This window comes from Hippocampus guttulatus, chromosome 4 (genome assembly GCF_054856545.1).
Source record: "Hippocampus guttulatus isolate MCC_2025c chromosome 4, RoL_Hgut_1.0, whole genome shotgun sequence".
Lineage (NCBI taxonomy): Eukaryota > Metazoa > Chordata > Actinopteri > Syngnathiformes > Syngnathidae > Hippocampus > Hippocampus guttulatus.
The window spans coordinates 11,429,837-11,447,522 of NC_141264.1; the positions used below are offsets into that span (position 1 = coordinate 11,429,837).

General features: G+C 40.9%; 4 protein-coding genes across 6 annotated transcripts in view; 3 read left to right on the top strand and 1 right to left on the bottom strand.

Moving 5' to 3' along the window:
- The first annotated feature begins 1,731 nt into the window (after positions 1–1,731).
- On the top strand, positions 1,732–4,913 carry LOC147205936 (protein C19orf12 homolog). 2 transcript variants are annotated; one of them, XM_086109542.1, is made up of 5 exons: positions 1,732–2,796; positions 2,940–2,977; positions 3,071–3,118; positions 3,270–3,432; positions 3,520–4,913. In XM_086109542.1, exons 4-5 carry the CDS (start codon positions 3,273–3,275, stop codon positions 3,783–3,785), a joined length of 426 nt encoding a protein of 141 aa, XP_085965668.1. In that variant the 5' UTR covers positions 1,732–2,796; positions 2,940–2,977; positions 3,071–3,118; positions 3,270–3,272; the 3' UTR covers positions 3,786–4,913. The 2 variants fall into 2 exon arrangements, with proteins under 2 accessions (XP_085965668.1, XP_085965669.1); XM_086109543.1 differs by having other exon boundaries at positions 1,732–3,118.
- Positions 4,859–7,030, bottom strand: uqcrfs1 (ubiquinol-cytochrome c reductase, Rieske iron-sulfur polypeptide 1). The gene is made up of 2 exons (XM_086109541.1): positions 6,814–7,030; positions 4,859–5,591 (listed from the first exon to the last, which is right to left on the bottom strand). Exons 1-2 carry the CDS (start codon positions 6,923–6,925, stop codon positions 4,981–4,983), a joined length of 723 nt encoding a protein of 240 aa, XP_085965667.1. The 5' UTR covers positions 6,926–7,030; the 3' UTR covers positions 4,859–4,980.
- Positions 7,031–7,291: 261 nt separating this feature from the next.
- On the top strand, positions 7,292–11,070 carry rxylt1 (ribitol xylosyltransferase 1). The gene is made up of 6 exons (XM_086110325.1): positions 7,292–7,481; positions 7,614–7,799; positions 7,968–8,070; positions 8,161–8,475; positions 8,901–9,071; positions 9,792–11,070. Exons 1-6 carry the CDS (start codon positions 7,337–7,339, stop codon positions 10,192–10,194), a joined length of 1,323 nt encoding a protein of 440 aa, XP_085966451.1. The 5' UTR covers positions 7,292–7,336; the 3' UTR covers positions 10,195–11,070.
- Positions 11,071–11,272: 202 nt separating this feature from the next.
- The window catches only part of srgap1a (SLIT-ROBO Rho GTPase activating protein 1a), a 60,336-nt gene continuing 53,922 nt past the window's right edge, over positions 11,273–17,686 (top strand). For both annotated transcript variants that reach the window (XM_086109426.1, XM_086109427.1), the window contains exon 1: positions 11,273–11,764. In XM_086109426.1, the coding sequence (XP_085965552.1) occupies positions 11,701–11,764 (64 nt within the window). In that variant the 5' untranslated portion in view covers positions 11,273–11,700. The remainder of the gene's footprint in view (positions 11,765–17,686) is intronic.

Sequence of the window (17,686 nt, forward strand, 5' to 3'; positions counted from 1 at the left end):
GGTTGGACTGTCAACTACAGATTTAAGTTCCACAAAACTATCCTTTATATCTTATCGAAGTACTTAAAATAAACGTGATAAGAAAGAGTAGTTGTGAAAATCATTTACCCCCTAAAGACAAGCAAGTCGTTGTTTGTTATAGTTACGAGCGTAAAATGTTTGTGACATACAATGATGGACATCGTCATAGCGAGCCAACGCTATAGTGCCGTGTTCCTCAACTGGCGGACCACGATCCACGACCGGACCGCCGACCTCCTCTGTCCGGGCCGCGGACCTCCTCTGTCCGGGCCCTCAGCAAATTGTATAAAACAATAAATTATAAAGTGATTTTTACGTTATACATTTTCTATTTTTGGACTATAATCTGCGCATTACCGCGATGGCTTGTTAAAATTATCCGTTGTATTATTTGCGTGCACGAACAGATGTATTGCAGAGGACGCAGCAGCACGACTGTGTGTGTATAATGTTTGACGAACTGGAGACGAGCAGGCTGAGCAGGGCATGTCGGCGATAACGATGCGCTGATTGGCTCCTCTGAACTTAAGGTGTGTCCATACATAAGCGTCAGCATATACGATGCGATGATTGGCTCCTCTGAATTTAAGGTGTGCCCATACATAAGCGTCACGCATTCAAAATGGATGATTGTGTCAGGAAACAGACGCATGCGCGACGCCACAGTGTGCTCACAGCTTCAGCACAGGAGAGCCGCACACAGACAATTAGACAGGACGAATCGCGGGAGGTTTCGATCGTGTGCAGTTTGCTCCCGTCTACCCGGGGATCTTTGCAGCTGTTTAACAGCAGAACACCGCAACATGGTAAATGGACATCACAATGGCGTCCTCAAATAATATTTGCATGCCTCAGACATTGCATTCACCTTTAGTGGAAGAACAGCACTGCACATTCCTGTGCTCCCTTGTGTCAGCATTTAAAATGGTTCTTAACTCCTCTTCTGATATATTTTTCAGTGATTTCAGAGGGGATGTGAAAAGGGGAATTGTACAAATGAAAATAGTATTTTTGTTTTCATTTTTAGTATTTATTTTGGTAAAATTAGTATTTTGTTTTGCTTTTGTTAAATTAAGGGAGAAAAAGACAACTACTGTTTAACAAAGTTAAAGTAAAAATGTCTTATTTCCCTAAAAGGGCTATTTCTATTATTAAGCAGGCACAACAACAAAATAAAAGAGTTCTTCTGCCTCAACACAATACCTCTCTTTATTTGCTGTGTACTGGCAAAGTGAATAATTGTTATTTTCATGCACCCCATTATTGGTTGGTTGTGAGGAGTGTTGATTTGTATAAGCTTGGCTTGACCATACTAAATTGGCATATAGCCCTGCTCCCCATGACCGCCGTGCATGGGACCGGACCTTGGTCTTATAAAAAAAAAAAAAAAAGTGGACCGACAGCATTTCTAGTTGAGGACCACTGCTAATAGTGGTTGCTCTAATTAAACATTGTGTTTCTGCTATGAGATAGATTACTAAATCATGCACGATGATGAACATTTTGAGTAATAAATAGGTGTGTTTTGCCTTATTTTTATTTCTTCTTCCTGACTTCGATGGTTTAATTTCCACCCCCCCCCCCTTTCTTGTCTGTACTTCGCTTAGAGTTGTAGTTTTTCTGTTGGCATCTATTTGTTCATTTTCAGCTCCTATTTCCTCGACGTATAATTTTGCCTCGATGGTTTAATTTCCGCCCCCCCCCCATTTCTTGTCTGTACTTCTCTTAGAGTTGTAGTTTTTCTGTTGCATCTATTTGTTCATTTTCAGCTCCTATTTCCTCGACGTATAATTTTGCCTCATGATAAAAAATGCAAACATTACAGGATTCTTCTAGTACTTTTTCAGTTGTTTCCTAAATTGACATGGTAAACTGTTTTACTCATTTGGTGTCAAACCTTTATAGCACAGGTGCCAAACTCAAGGCCCCCAAGGCCAGATCTGGCTCGCCACATCATTTTATGTGACCTGCAAAGGCAAATCGTCTGCATATACTTTACTGAAAAAATGTCACCATACTAGAAATGTAATTTATTTTGAATACGTGGTTCCTTAAGAGCTCTTAAAATTTGGCAAAACAAACAAACAAACAAAAAAACAATACATAAATACACACACATACTAACGTAGTTACATAGTTTTTGTTTGATGATCCATTTTTGTAGATTATTTTGTATAGTGTTTTTGCGATGCGACTGCTATTGTTCTGTTTTTGCACTCTTAGAAGAAAAAAAATACTTACATGTACTACTGTATTTATGTTTTACATGAATGTTTGAAACTCATTGCAATCAATCAATCAATCAAACAATATTTTCTTTTGTTTGTTTTGGAGTGATTGCGTGTTTTTTCACTTTAAAATTGTTTATTAGAAATAAGTATTCAAGGTTTAAGTGTAAAAAGTTTGATTTTGTGGTACATTTTTTGTAGCACTATGTAGCCCGAATAAATAAAGATATATTTTTTATCATAAACGTAAAAATAGCGCTTATTTTGTATTAGTATGCATAATTTTACGTTGCTTTTGAAATACATTAATTTAAGTCACAACAAATGTGACGAAGATGGAGGAGGTCTAAGAGCCGAAAGTGCCGAGCTGGTTCTCTCAAAAGAGCCGGAAGTTCTCAGCATGCACGCCACGTGACCATCTACTTCCGTTTCTCCTCTGGACATCTACATTGAATGACGGTGTTTCTGCCAAACACAGGACCTTTAATTTAAAACTAAACAACACAAATCCAACCGATAATAATGAAGAACTCGCAATACAGACAAGGTACAGTGGTCATTATGTATAAATTTATATTTTTCCAGGGAGTTCTTTCTTTTTTTTTGCATTTGTTTGTATTGCGTGCTGAAATATTGTTTATGTTATTGCCTTTGAAAAGGTAAAATAATAATTGCATCCATTATTCACAGGGTGTTGCACTAATGTATCTAGAACCTGACTCAAGTTAGTAAGTAACATTGTTGTAGTCAAGTAATGTTTTTGGTTTTATTTAAACTACAGCGAACTGTCTTTACATGAGTTTATTTCCCTTTTTTTCCAGACTGTCCATCCTCAGGTCAAACCTCTTTCTGACCAATTACATTTTCCAGTAAGAATGCCCGGAATGTTAAAAAGATACAATATTGTTAATCCCAAAAGTTATAATGATCAATGACTATAAATGTGATGTTGTGAAGCTAAATGGCATTACATTTCAAAGTAGATAAGAGTAGCAGCTTTGCATAATTTCCAAAATACAGAGAATGTGTCATCGGCTTGAAGATATCATGAAGCTCTGCTGTGAGTTATCTGCTGATAAACAGATCCAGACCACAGTCAAGGGCTCTGGCAAAGGGGCAGCAACAGCTGGAGGCTTGGCCTTTGCTGGAGGCTTGGTTGGGGGCCCTCTTGGTATTGCAGTCGGTATGCTACACATAACATTACTGATTGAAATGAGTAACGTTGCACAATCCAATACTCAACAATATTTTAAAACTTGGCTCTTTTCAGGTGGTGCTATTGGAGGCCTTCTTGGCTGTTGGCTGACCAGCGGTCAGTTCAAACCTCTTCCTCAGGTCATTATGGAGCTCAGTCCTCAGCAGCAGCAGAAGCTATATGCCGATCTGGTCGCCATCCTTGGGGATATTCAGTGGACCGACGTGGTGCAGCTAACTGGTCTTGTCATGAGTAACATCAGTCTGAAGCAGCAGCTCACGGCAGCGCTTCTTGGATTTGTTACTAAGGAACTCCAAGCAAACGTGCACTATGTGGACTAGTGCGTTTAAGTGCACAGACTCCATGCCCTGACTTTTGGTAAGGACATGATTTAGTGTGTGCCCGAGCAGACTGCTAAGTGCTTTCCAGAAACAACAGTAGGATACACTGACTTATACGGAGAACATATTTATTTGTGTGTAATCCATTGTGCCATTGTTTTTTTTTTGGTTGTTGTTGGGAGCACACATCCCATCAACACCAAAATTATCGTCTTGTGAAGTCAACTCCTTTACCTGGGAATGATACTTGTGTGACCAGGATATGAATAATGTATTGTTCATGTTTATTCTGAACTGTTTTCACTACTATGATTGAAGCTGCAATTCAGTGAAGATCTACAATGATCCCTCGGTATTTCGCGGTTCGTTTATCACGGCTTCAGTGCATCGCGGATTTTTTCAAACTTTTTTTTTTTAAGTCCGTGAGAAACAGCAAAAGTCAGCAAAACAACAGCGAGTCACATAGAGCAACATATACAGTACACCTAGTACTGTATATGTTTACTGTATTTTGTTATTCATAAACTAACCTAACTTACCTGTTTGCATCCTCGTTTCTAGTTTTGTTGAGAGGGAAGAAATTTCATCCAGCACATTTGACAATAATGTTGTATCCAATCCAATCCTTAAATCTTAGTATACACCATTAAGTCATGTTAATTACTTAAAAATTTACTTCTACATGCATACCATTAAATTTGGCCTTCTAAATATTATGTACATGTACCTACCTATATGGAGGAGGGGGGGTCGCTACTTTGCAGATTTGTTTATCGTGGGTGGTTTTGGTCCTCATTAACCGCGATAAACGAGGGATTACTGTATATATTCACCAAATTCCAAGTGCGCAATGTGAAAAACCAGTAGGTTGAGGGCCCCCCCCCCCCAGTTGCAAGTGACCCTGAGCAATAGAAATCGAAGGTTTCTTTAACAGTTCAGGTGATTTACATCAGGTAAGTTCCCACTGAAGGCTCAGATAACCAATGTATGAGCCCAGGATCGGTTCAAACTCAAAGCAGTGAGACAATACAGTAGTCTACAACGAGGATGAAAAGCAACACTTGCAACAATACTGTACGAAACAGGTTTTTATTGACAATTAAATAGATGATTTTCACCTCCACCTCATACATAGAGCCATCTTTTGAACATATACTACAGTAGGGGATCAATTGGTAAGATAGCACTCTCATATTTATCCCACCACAACTGTGTCATCATCTGGGAACTCATAGTAGGGAACCTCCAGGTTAAGAGGCGCCGGCCCCTTTCTAATTCTTCCTGAAGCATCGTAGTGGGATCCATGGCAAGGACAGTAGTAGCCGCCGAAGTCACCCGCGTTAGCAATAGGCACACATCCCAGGTGGGTGCACACCCCAAGGACGATAACCCAGCTGGGGTTGAGCACTCTATCCTTGTCGTGTTGGGGATCGCGGAGCTCGGCAAGATTCACAGCCTCCTCTGCAGCGATTTCCTTTTCGGTGCGATGGCGGACAAACAGGGGTTTCCCTCGCCACTTGAATGTCATGTTTTTGCCCTCTGGAATCTCATTCAGCTTGATCTCAATCTTGGACAAGGCAAGGACGTCAGCCGAGGCACTCATGGAGGAGACAAACTGGCTAACCACCGTTTTGGCTGCATAGACGCCAACTACGGTGGTGGCCCCTGTGAACAGGTACGAGAAGGCCCTCCTTGCATCGCTGCTGTCCTGAGAGGACTTGTTTGGGTCGGTGACCTCAGGGCGGCGGTAATCTGTGAAGTCGGGGATTTTGATGTCTGTATGGGCGAGCCGGATTCCTCCAGGAGCTAAAATCAGATCATGAAATAAATGGTCATGCATGCTCAAATAGTAAACAATTATTGAAAAGCAGATTGAATATGGTGCAGAATCTTTCATCCAATTAAAGGAAGCTTGAATTTTTTCACACCGTGCAAAAAATTATTCTAATTAAATGTATCAGTATAAGTGAGGATTCAAATATGAACGAAGATGATTGTCAGTGACGCAACATTTCAAAGTTTGTTTATCATTCATTCTATATTTTGTCACTTTGACCAATAAAACACAACCTTAAATATACATTGCCATCCAAGAGGCGAACACGTACAATATATATATATATAAAGTTATTACAGTAAATTAGATAGGAACACATTGAGCCTCCTTATTTTGCCGTATGAAAAATGTATCCTTTATTTGCTAAAAATGTCAGTAAATATTGCAGTAATATTGAAATTACGACATTAAACGTACATACCGCAACATTGCAGTATCGTACAGCCCTACTCTATAAAGAGGTTGAAGGCTGTTCAGATGACCAACTACGGTACATATAGAGCCCAAAGGTGTCTTTCATAGATGGATTTACTTACTTAACTAATTAGCATGGATAGGTGATACACTGCAGAAAGCACACTCAATTACCACCATGCTAAATGTATTTTAAATTCTAATATATTTACTGTAGGCCTCAATAATTCTTTTTCATACAACTTTTTATCATTCGGCGTTTCTACTGCATTAACGCAGACCCCTGTCTTTGTAGAAAATAAACACGCACACACACAACTCCATTATGACCTTTAGTCCATTTGGATCAAACATCCCAGTCATTTACTATTTCTGACGATTGTCTCAATACAGCTCGCGTATCTAGGTTGTGCTTTGTACTTTTGTCATCTAGAACAATTGTCTACCACTGAAATACCTGGGTAAGGTCCCACCCTTTGTTTTTGAGCTCGTCCTTGAGTGTGTGCTGCTTGGGCTTTCCAGTTCGAAGATCTACATTAAACCAAGCCACGGTCAAACATTATTTGGCCATGTCTGCAATACGGGCAACAACGTGTAAAACGTGTCCTCCGACGAACGATCTATGAAAATGGTTTTGAACCAAGGACTATACGACACACTAGCAAGTTACCACTAGAATTATTACAAGCCAACTTTGTGATTAGAATTTTTGCACAGATAAGCGGACGCTGACATTAGACTGTATTGTTAGCCGAAGGCCCCATGAACGTGTCTTACCAGTGGCAGGGAGCAACTCCTTAGCTCCAGATAACACCGTACATTTGATGAATTGCGTTGTTCCCCGCAACAATGGGGAAAGAGCCCCAAAACGACCAGCAAATGTCATCATTTTCGCTCGATAAACGAATTCCTCACCCCCTATTTGGGGACACGACCTTGCGTGAAGAAATCTTATGTGTGCCTCTGAATACCAACACGACGGAAACTCTTTCCTTCTTCTGGAAATGGAAGGTTCCGCCTCGAAGTATGACCCGATCCCTTTTTTTTTAATGCCTCAGTCAAGGTTTTTGTAGAATTTACACAGATTTCTCAGAACAAAATATATACATACATAATTCACATTTGGCACGAATTTGGTATAAATAGATGTCGCTTCATACAGATGTTTAAATACAGGTAATTTCTAAACAGGCACATCTTCAAGGCAACTGTCCTCGTGATATAAACAAGGGTCCTCTCACAAAAAAATGGAAGTTCGGATGCATAATGGTAACATAAGCGACAATAGAAATAAGGAACAATGAAATTTCCAAAGAGAAAGTTGTTTCTTCTCATAATTTTTGCTTATGTAGCATTTTCGCTATACGCTGCATACAACGTGTTCTTCAACACTAAAGTTATATCTCGGGTTCACAGGATAGAGAAGAAAGAAGCTGGACCCTCTGGTACCTTCACCCCCAAAATAAATAATTAAAATCCAAATGCTTAAAAAATACATAGATACAATTAAGATGCAGTTAAATATTTGGTTGAATCAACAAAACGGTTGTGCCAATCTGTGTCTGTTTTGTTTGCAGGGGGTGTTCGAGATGGCGGAGCTGCTCCATTCATTGGGGATGAGTGGAATCCGTGGGAGGATGAACAAGTGGAGTACAACTCGGCACTGAACAAAAAAAGAGAGGCCTTCAAACAACATATGGCACGAATCGACAAGAACAAACCCAAAAGTTACAAGGTCCAAATATGGGGTAAAGCGGCCATAGGTGAGACTCGTTTGGACATAATTTCTTTCCATTTGTCCGGAATCACCAGTGCTAACTACCTTGTTGCTACCTTTTGCTACGACGTATTATACTCTCTTTCCTCCTCTTCTTCTTCATGTTATTATTATTTTTGTTATAATAATTACTATATAATAATTTTTCCACCAGGCCTTTATCTTTGGGAACATATCTTGGAGGGACCCCTCAATCCAACTGACAAAATAGCACAATGGAGAGAGGGCGAGCTCCAGTCAAACAAAATTGATTTCAGGTAACAAGTCACTGATGAGACTTTAGAGTGTTGTGAACACATAACATATTAGGAAAAACCACACCATTAATTAATTTCCTCCATCTGCAGTTTCTACACAGGGCCTGCTGTAGTCCAAGGTCATGTCCCCTTGGATATGAACAGTCTAGTTCTTGTTTTGAATGGTCGTGAGCAGCAAAAGGTGGCGTACTCCACGCGTTGGTTGGAGCACGTCCGAGCTTTGGTTCAGTCCCACACCGTGTCTCACGTGGCAGTGGTCCTGCTGGGTGATGAACACTGCAACAATGACTGGATAGGGCCATACCTAAAGAGACATGGCGGCTTTGTGGACCTCCTCTTTTTGGTGTATGACAGCCCTTGGGTCAATGATAGAGATGTCTTCCAGTGGCCTCTTGGTGTTGCCACGTAAGTTTTTCTTTAGTTCCCTTTGTGTTTGGTCCATTTTCTCTGTAAATGGAATAAAACATATGCATACATGCAATAAATAATATAAAGTAATATGGAGCACACAACAATTAGGTAATCATAGAACACATTGGTATATGATTGAGTTGGGTTCAGTACCTCTAACAAGGTTAAGGACCACTCACTTAAGAGTCTTCAATTAACCAAATGTGTATGTTTTTCGAATGTGGGAGGAAGGTGGCGTATCCGGAGAAAACCCTCACAAACCCGGAGAGAAGGACAGATCCGAGATTGACATTGCTGATCTGTTTGAACTTTTGTACATTTAAACCAAATAAAAACATTGATATCGTTAAAATCTTTCCTCCTTTCATTTTCTATGCTGGCCATTTACTTACATTTTATGTGTCATGTTTCTTCTTCAGATACAGACAATTTCCCATGGTCAAGCCCAATGCTGAGATGATCACCTCTAACAGGCCATACCTCTGCAACTTCCTCGGTACTGTTTACAAGAATTCTTCAAGGGAAACACTCATGCGAGTTCTGAAACAATCTGACCTGGAGAAGGAGTGCATCACCACTGCCAGGGAGAAGTAAGTCATTATGTTACAGTATGTCAAAATGTTCCGAAGCATGAAGCTTTTTGTCTGTCATAGATTTGGTTCATAGTATGACACCTCTGCATTAAATGCATTACAGTACTGTAGTAAAAAGAGCAGGCACACACGATTAGAGACAATTTGGAGCGGTGGGCACCCAGGAGACAGTTTGTGGATTCTCCGGCCCCAATTCCAATACACAAATTAAATTATTTTGTCTTAAACCTCCAATTTGATACCCAAATAAACTTACAAACTGAGCTACTCCTGACCAAGATGATGATTGCAAGTCATTGTAACGGTTGGAGTGTCATTTATATTACATTATTATTAGTCGCATTTGCATTAGTGTTGGACCTGCACTGCATAATCCTCAGAGTTTTTCTAATACTTTAATATCATTTAAAGACATTGTTTATCGAGTACTACCTTTATCACAACATCACTCAGAAAAGATATATTTTTATATACCGGTATCTTTTTTATTTAATCTCGGTAGCATGTGCAGGTGTATTTCATGCTTTATCTCTTGTATATGTTGAGCATTTCAAAATTTAAGTCATGTGCAGAATGAATGGCGAGAAGCATAAGCACTTGCGCCATATTATTGAAAACCTATTTTCATTTTAAATTAAAAACCTAAATTGATATTTAACAAATGCAATCTGACTAACGTATACCCATGTACCATCTCTCTTCCCCCTGTACCTGCAGATGGCTCCCGCAGGAGACGGCAGACAGTCTAAAGCACTATCAAACTGCCCTGGCCCAGAGCGAGCTCACCCTCTGCCCCGTTGGTGTCAACACAGAATGCTACCGCATCTACGAGGCCTGCTCTTATGGCTCAGTGCCTGTGGTGGAGGATGTACTGAGGCCAAGGACCTGCGCGGCTGGGCCCAGCTCACCTCTGCGCCTCCTGAAAGCAGCAGGCGCGCCCTTCATCTTTATTACCGATTGGCAGGAGCTTCCTGCTATTCTCGAGAAGGAGAGAGGGATGAGCCAGGAGCAGAAGGTGGACAGGAGGAGGAGATTGCTGGAGTGGTACGCCACTTTCCGTCAGCAAATGAAGGAGAGGTTCACTGAGGTAATCGAGGAAAACTTTTTCAAAAGTGGCTGATTGTGTTTATTTTTATTTTTATTTATTTATTTTGTATGTGTTGCTGGAAAAGTAACATAGGTGACAATGATTTCATCTATTTTGTGGAAAGTGGAGAAATGTGGTTGCCTTCTTGTGCAGTGAACCTGGTGATAATGTTCAGTTACTGTATGCACATTTTATCTGAGTGATATTTATGTTGTGAAGTTGTGAGAGCCATCATGAAGATTTCTTGTTTACATATTTAAATGTTGTCAGTGATTGAATGTCCAGTTATGTAGAATTTGAAGAGATTATTAAGTATTTGCATATTGCGGTCCATATATTTCAACTACATTTTTTGTTTGTATGAATTTAATTGGGAGATTTTTGGGAGGGGTAGAAAACGCCACGATAACTGCAGAACAACTCTGTAATGTGCTTAAACGCTTTGTTTGAAATTGGTGCATAAAGTCTATTTTGTGTTGTGTGTGTATAAAGTGGAGAGTTGGATAATGAATGTTCAAATTTAAGTGTGTTATTTTGTTGCTATGCTACATGGATATTTTTTGTCCGTGCACTTAAATAAAATTTAGTTTTTAATCCACCCGTCAGACATTTCATCACCTAAAATGGCAACGATGTTGGCGTTTTCCTGTTGGTTTAAAATGGAATATTGTCTCCGGCAGGTGGCGCTCAGGTCCAATTTACAATAGAAATTAACCGTTTGCGTTTGAATACAGAAAATGTTTTACAAAATCACACACAGCTCCATGCAATATTTGATGAACACGTGTTTCTACCTCCCACAAGTTTTTTTTCACGTTATGTAATTGTCTAATTGGTATCTGGTCAAATGACTTGTGTGTACTGTACCATTTTTGATAAATCGTATTAAAGTTTTGTCAATGCACGGTCTTAGAGGGAAAATTTGGGTACATTTCAATGCATGCAAGTGTGACAGTGCGTTAAATGTAACGATTCAACTGTCTTGAATTTCGTGTACGCGTGCGCGCGCGCGCGCGTGTGTGTCTGTGTGTGTGTGCGAGCGGGTGTGAGCGTGATATCCCTCCCTCCCCCCCGCCTGGCTCTCGCTGTCGTCTGTGCTGCAGTAGGCCTGCCTACTTGTCTGCCTCAAGCCTGTCGGGAGTTAGAAGAGGGAGAAACCTTCCAGGGAAAGCGAGGTGGGGGGAGGTATTTGCGTGTGTCCCTACTCCGAACCACTCAAACCGGACATAGACTCCAATTCGAGCACCCCCCCCGGTGCGGCTTTGGGGCACGACTTTTCTACGCGGTGCAAATTGCAGATGATGCTCTGCTACGGAGCCCCGAGAAACTTACGTGATTGTATTTTTTCGTGCCGTGGTAGCGCGAGGCTACCCTGGGAGTTGTGAGGATCTACTGGTTGGAATAGGATTGCGCATCGCCAACCCGCTAAGAAGGGAGATTATCAATGAAGAACTAAAGCAACTGGACGAGTCCACTGTTGTAAACCCTCTCGCTTCTCGACAAGCTCTTTAAAACACACTATTTTACCAGCAAGTGGAGATGTCTTCGCCGAGGTTTAAAAAAGATAAAGAAATCATCGCGGACTACGAGAGTCAAGTGAAAGGTGAGAGGCAGCTGGACTCTTTGGTTTAGAACGCGCTGTTAACGGGAGAGCTGGAAAAAGTGCAGACAAGCTAGTTCATCAGTGAGGCGTTAGCTCGTGATTGAAAAAGTTTGGAATGTATGATCTCCAGCATTACCTTTTTCAGACACATGACTATTACAAGCCGGTGTGTTACGGGAAGATTTTGGTCACTTTTATGGAAGCATTTTAAATTCAGTGAGCTATATTAGCCAAAGAAATAAACAAAGGTCTAATTGTGCACTTTTCCCCCCAACGCGTTTCCAAGTTTTATGCGCACTGTTGTTTCTACAGTTAAGTCCTAAAAAGTCCGTTTAGGTCGTACCAGTATTATTTACCGAGGAAAAGCACATGCTGAGGCAGAACACCTGTATGAAGAAGATCCAGTGTACTGCTCGGGGGCACTTGAAGTTGGTGCTTCTTTGTTTACTCCTGTTGCACAAATCCCAAACCCATATACCGATAATGTAGGATGCGTTTGGAACATGTTTGCAAGGACGCTGTTAATAGGTATGACCTATTGTCAAATACAAATAGACTAACACAGGAAAGACGCGCTGGGCTGTTCCAGAGTAGCCATGGGGATTTGGCTTTCAGCCAACTAGCTCTGTTTATCTGAGTCCGCCTGCCCTATTGCATGCCACAATACCACATAGAGTGGAATACTATCCTGTCTGGGTCGCTGGACAACCACCTATTTGTTAGTACTGTACTTCAGAACAATTTCTACCACAGGAAACGATGGACATAGAAATAATCTGTTCCAGGGTAAAACTAAAACCATCATAAATCTTTATTCACTGGACAGACAATGTTAACATACCTGTACATAACTGTCATATAATCCTCAAAGTAAGTCTATTCATGTACTCATGTGCTTGACACTCCTTGTGGAGGCAGGTCATTCTTCTGTAATTATTGTGAAAGCACAGATTCAGATATGAACCCTATGATGCTCACGTAGCTGTCCCGTGACATTATCAGTGTATCTTTCGGTCTTGCAGAAAGCAGAAAAAAACATCCAGAATAAAAAAGCAAACACATGTCCGGAATTATTTCTTTGATGCTTGTTGAGCAGAGATCTGAAACGGTATGATAAGGTCTTGCATGACACCATGCAAATTCTGCCCTAAATCCAACTTGTATGACTTCAGGGATATTCAACTACAAAGGTTCCACAGTACTATTCACTTCCCTCTATTGATCAGCTGAGAAGGGAGGTTGGTGGGGGCTAAAGTGAGCCGCGCCGCTTAAAGTCTTGAAAGATTTGCATGTGCCTGGCCAAACGACACTCATTTGCAAGAAATGTTAAGGTCCCCCTTCTCCTTTTCATCACGATGATGACTAAGGGCTGTAACAAGGCATGATACATAGTCATAGGGGATGCTGCACTGGAAATGATGATGAGAAACTTCCCATTTGTCATGCAACATCACCCTACTGCTCAGAATGGCTGTTGTTCGATAGAAGACAGCTAAATTCTTTTTATCAATCCCCAGAGGGGAGCTACTGAGGATGTGGTTATTGATCCAGATTTGTTTGTTCGAAGATTGACACATTTATCAGTCAGAACCTTTCATCACGATCAAACATTTGAAAGACTACTTGGGAAAAACGTTTTTCAGCTGTAATGCATTTAATAATGCTGTAGAACAAGGGTCATCAATATGGTGTCAATATGGTGAGGCACCAGGTAGCCCCCAACATGAGCAGCCTGCCTGCATGTGGAAGTGATCATTTGAAAATGTAAACACTGGCAGATAGTTACAGAAATAAAAATGTTGCATCTTGATATTTATGTTAACGACTTACTGTGAGAAATTATTTACTTTTCTACATGTACCGTGTCTTCACATTTGAAGATCATTAATAACACATAACAATAACATTATGAAAGGTATTTTGGGTAAATTTGTTATTTCAAGTGTGTATCAAACTGGCAGTAATAGGTGCCCAAGAAATAGCTCTTGGTTTCAAAAAGGTTGGGGAAAGCTAATGTCGAATAACAATCTAGACCAGTGGTGGGCAAACTACGGCCCGCGGGCCGAATCCGGCCCGTTGGTCTTTTTAATCCGGCCCGCCGAAGGTTGGTCCACAATTAAGGTTCGATGTGAATGATTGCATTCATTTCAATTGGACTTGTAATGACAGGCATTTCACCGCCAGGTGGCGCATTGACTTGAAGTTGCAGAACACGGGGGGGGCGGGGCAATCTTTTCGACCACCTAGTACCTCTGTATCGCTCTACTTCTACTGGTCTGATCACAACCCATCTGCAGCGATGCACAGGCTAAAATAGGTCATCAACAACACTTTTGTCATTTAAAAAAAGTATATTAATACCGTACTTTCATGCTTTTGTTCTGTTGATGTTTGATATGGACTGTCAAGAAATGCAGGTTTTTTTTTATGTACCATAGCTCGTGCTGACCTGGCCCTTCTGTCAAATTTTAAAAGTCAATGCGGCCCCCGAGCCAAAAAGTTTGCCCACCCCTGATCTAGACCAGTGGTTCTTAACCTTGCTAGAGGTACCGAACCCAACCAATTCATATGCACGTTCACCGAACTCTTCATTATTGAAAAATAAAAATCTGATTCAAGAAGTGTTCCTTCAGTTTTGCCGGTGCGAGACTAGAGTTGCTCAACTTGGCATGACAAATCATACAGATTGGATGCTGATTCCCATCACGTTCTGTGATGCATGGGAATCCATGTACAAGTACTACTAATTCGTCTGACCACTTTCTTTTTTTGCATGACATAGTTAGCATGTATTAAAACAGTCCAAAGAAAAATCACACGATGTACTAACACGACAGTCACACGGTGACGGCTGGGCGAACTAAATTTCCCGCAGTACCGACTGGACAAGCAATGTAATGTGGATCATCTGCAGCCGGTGATGGCCAAGCGGGCGTGTCATTACTACAGTAATTGACATGGTGAGTCAGGTGTGTCTTAACCTCCATGGCAGAGGCTCCGTCGAACCCCTGAGACTGATTCACCGAACCCTTGGGGTTGGATCGAATCCGTGTTAAGAACCACAGATTCTAGACGATGTTTGCACAATGTATATTCAGGTATACACAGAACTTGCAGTTGTTCAAATGAAAGCCCCCCGCCCCTCACTTTTTTTTTTAAACTGCGTCTTGGTTATTTTCTAAAGTTATTGAAATTGCTGATGCTGGCTGGGCAGGAAGAATAGTTCATCAGAGCAAGACTCATAACTCTCATGCTGTGAGGGGTGAAATACATCTGATCCATACAATTGTATTTAGTCTCTTCTATTGTGTGCTTCTAAGTTCTCTCAGTTCATGTATCTCTATGTAGCTCTCACGACTGCTACAAACTCCAACATTTACAAGGATTGACATGAAGTACTCTGTTTTCAAAGACTCTGGATTTAGTTGCAGTACAAAGTTTTATGAGTTGCAGTGACATTACGAGGAATGCCATCTGCAGTGGTGTTGGATAACCGTTGTCTGAATGTGTTGAACAGACACTGCTTGCTAAAGATGTCAAAAACAAGTGACCAAGACAACAAATCTCTTAGCATTTGTTTGGTTTTAACTTTGCAATGATCTGACATCCATTGTTATCACGCTATTTGCATAGCTCCAGTGATGCAGAGGTCTTCTTTCATCATTTTAATGTGGAAACGTGTGCTTTATTCAAATATCCTAAAGATCCTATCCAGCAACATACAGTATGGACGCCAACAGTTTTCCATTAATTAGAGGTGACTCAAGGCAAAAACCTTTTAAAGCAAGAATACCTCAAATGTTCCAGCACTAATCAAAACATTGTACTCTGATGATATTGTGTTTGTGGAGTAAGAGACAGAATAATTCATCAACATATGGTAGTCACCATGTTCTGTGAATCCATGTTCGTCTTCAGCTGCAGACGAGAAGTGGCTGCTGCTAATGAATTGTGTCAGCTGACAGATTCTGAGAACAATGGATTTTTAAAATTCAATCCTGTGTTACAGTACACCATAGTTTTCAGGTCTAGGTATTTGCGGGGTGGGGGTGGGGGTTAATGGCGTTCAACTCTGGGTCAGTCTCACAGAAGCCCATCGATGACGCATCAGGTTAAATCCTTCCCATAAGGAATGGCTTGAATGAGGGCTGCGGAAAAAAGTAGATCAAGTTGACCAGATAAAATGGTCGACGTATTGTACGCCATCCACACAGACATTTCCAGGCCACATAAGCCCATTGTACTCCTATCGAAACCACTGTTGACCCTTTTCAATGAGTTAATTAGCACCCTCTTTTGGTGGAAAATTGACATTGCAACCATTGAAATTTTCCATGTTAGGAATGGGGCACGTCTCGTCAGGTGTTTGCCATAGTTTTGACAAAGGATGTCCTTCCTGATGCGTCCCGCTCATTTTAACACAGGCTTCCTCGATCACCCCCATTCACTAAAAATGGACTAGACCTGCTCGGTGCATTTCGTCAATGGAGACTGCACACTTATCACTTTCATCCAGTGGTACATATGGAATTATAAATACTGTCAGGTACTGTTGTAAAACACAATACATGGCCATTTGGGACCCAAACTATCCAGCGATGGCAATCTTAAACTCCGTAAAATATTAATTGTGTGAAAGCAAAAGTGGGTAGATCACTCTTGGATCACCTGCAGCATGAAACAGGCATATGCTTTTAAATGACTATTTGTCTTTATTTATATATGTAACTCACACAGTCTTTCTGGTTCAAATGAAGATGATCATAACAGGAGCAAACATTGACGTCACATATGCTACACGGTTGCTGAACAAGCAACATGGTGCATTCAAGGTACTTTTCACAACATCTGGAACCTGTAATCGCGCCGCACAGCTAGGCGCATGTATCGTTTTTCTTGGATTATAACATTTTTTAAATTGAGAGAAGCCAAAATCAAAGTCACAATTTAAATTTCAATGAATCATCCAGCCGTATTATTGATATTCATGTTGTTTTTAATTTTAAGTAATCACTAGTGCAGTGACGTTATATGTGGATCCATAGTTTCAACGAGCCAAAGCAGCTATTATTCCTCCAAAAGCAGATTTGATGTCAGATGTTCATTGTCTTGAGGTCATGACCTTATGGCAGCACCCCTTGAGCGTCTGACAGGGGTACACACCCCACACCACTATGAGGGCTGCCCTCTTAGACCTGTTTTCATCTTTGTTGAAATCAGAGCCAATGCATCTGCAAAATTACTTGTGTTTGCATGCATGTGTATAAAATCAATGAAGTCAAAATTTGAAAAAGCACTCATGAAAGGAAATTCTTTATTTTCCTGAAACCTGGCTCAAGGGCATAAAGGTTTTGATGCCAAGCTTAAAAAAATGATGGGGTCAACAAAGGAAGTTGATTCATTTGAGTGCAGTCATCCAGAGCTGTGTAAATACAGGAATTTACCTTAAGTTGAAGATTTCGGCATTCTTTTGTTGCTGTTGTTTGTTTTAATTCCAAAGCTGTCGTTAAAATCCAGTTGCACGCCGGTGTGCGTGGGTGGTCTTATTTGTTTCTCAAGTGTATGCCTCGCTAATAACCAAAGCTTGTATCATGATAAGCATAATTCAGTTTTACAAAACTTCACGCTCATGTTACTTTAAATTTAAATGACCGAGCAATAGAATGGTGCACACACATAAGCCAAAGGGGGTTTACTGCTGCACTCTAACCCAACAGCCTCCAAGAGGTGTTGATGGTGTTTAGAGGTAGGTGGACTAATGGAATCTTGACACCTTGAGAGGCACTTTTTCAGAACATCACAAACACTCCACTCACACACATTACCATCTGTTTTGACCATCGCAGTGTCTTTAATTGTATTGTTGTCAGTACATCTCCATTTTGTGGTGTGGCATTGGGCGTGGTGTTTCTGTGTGCACTG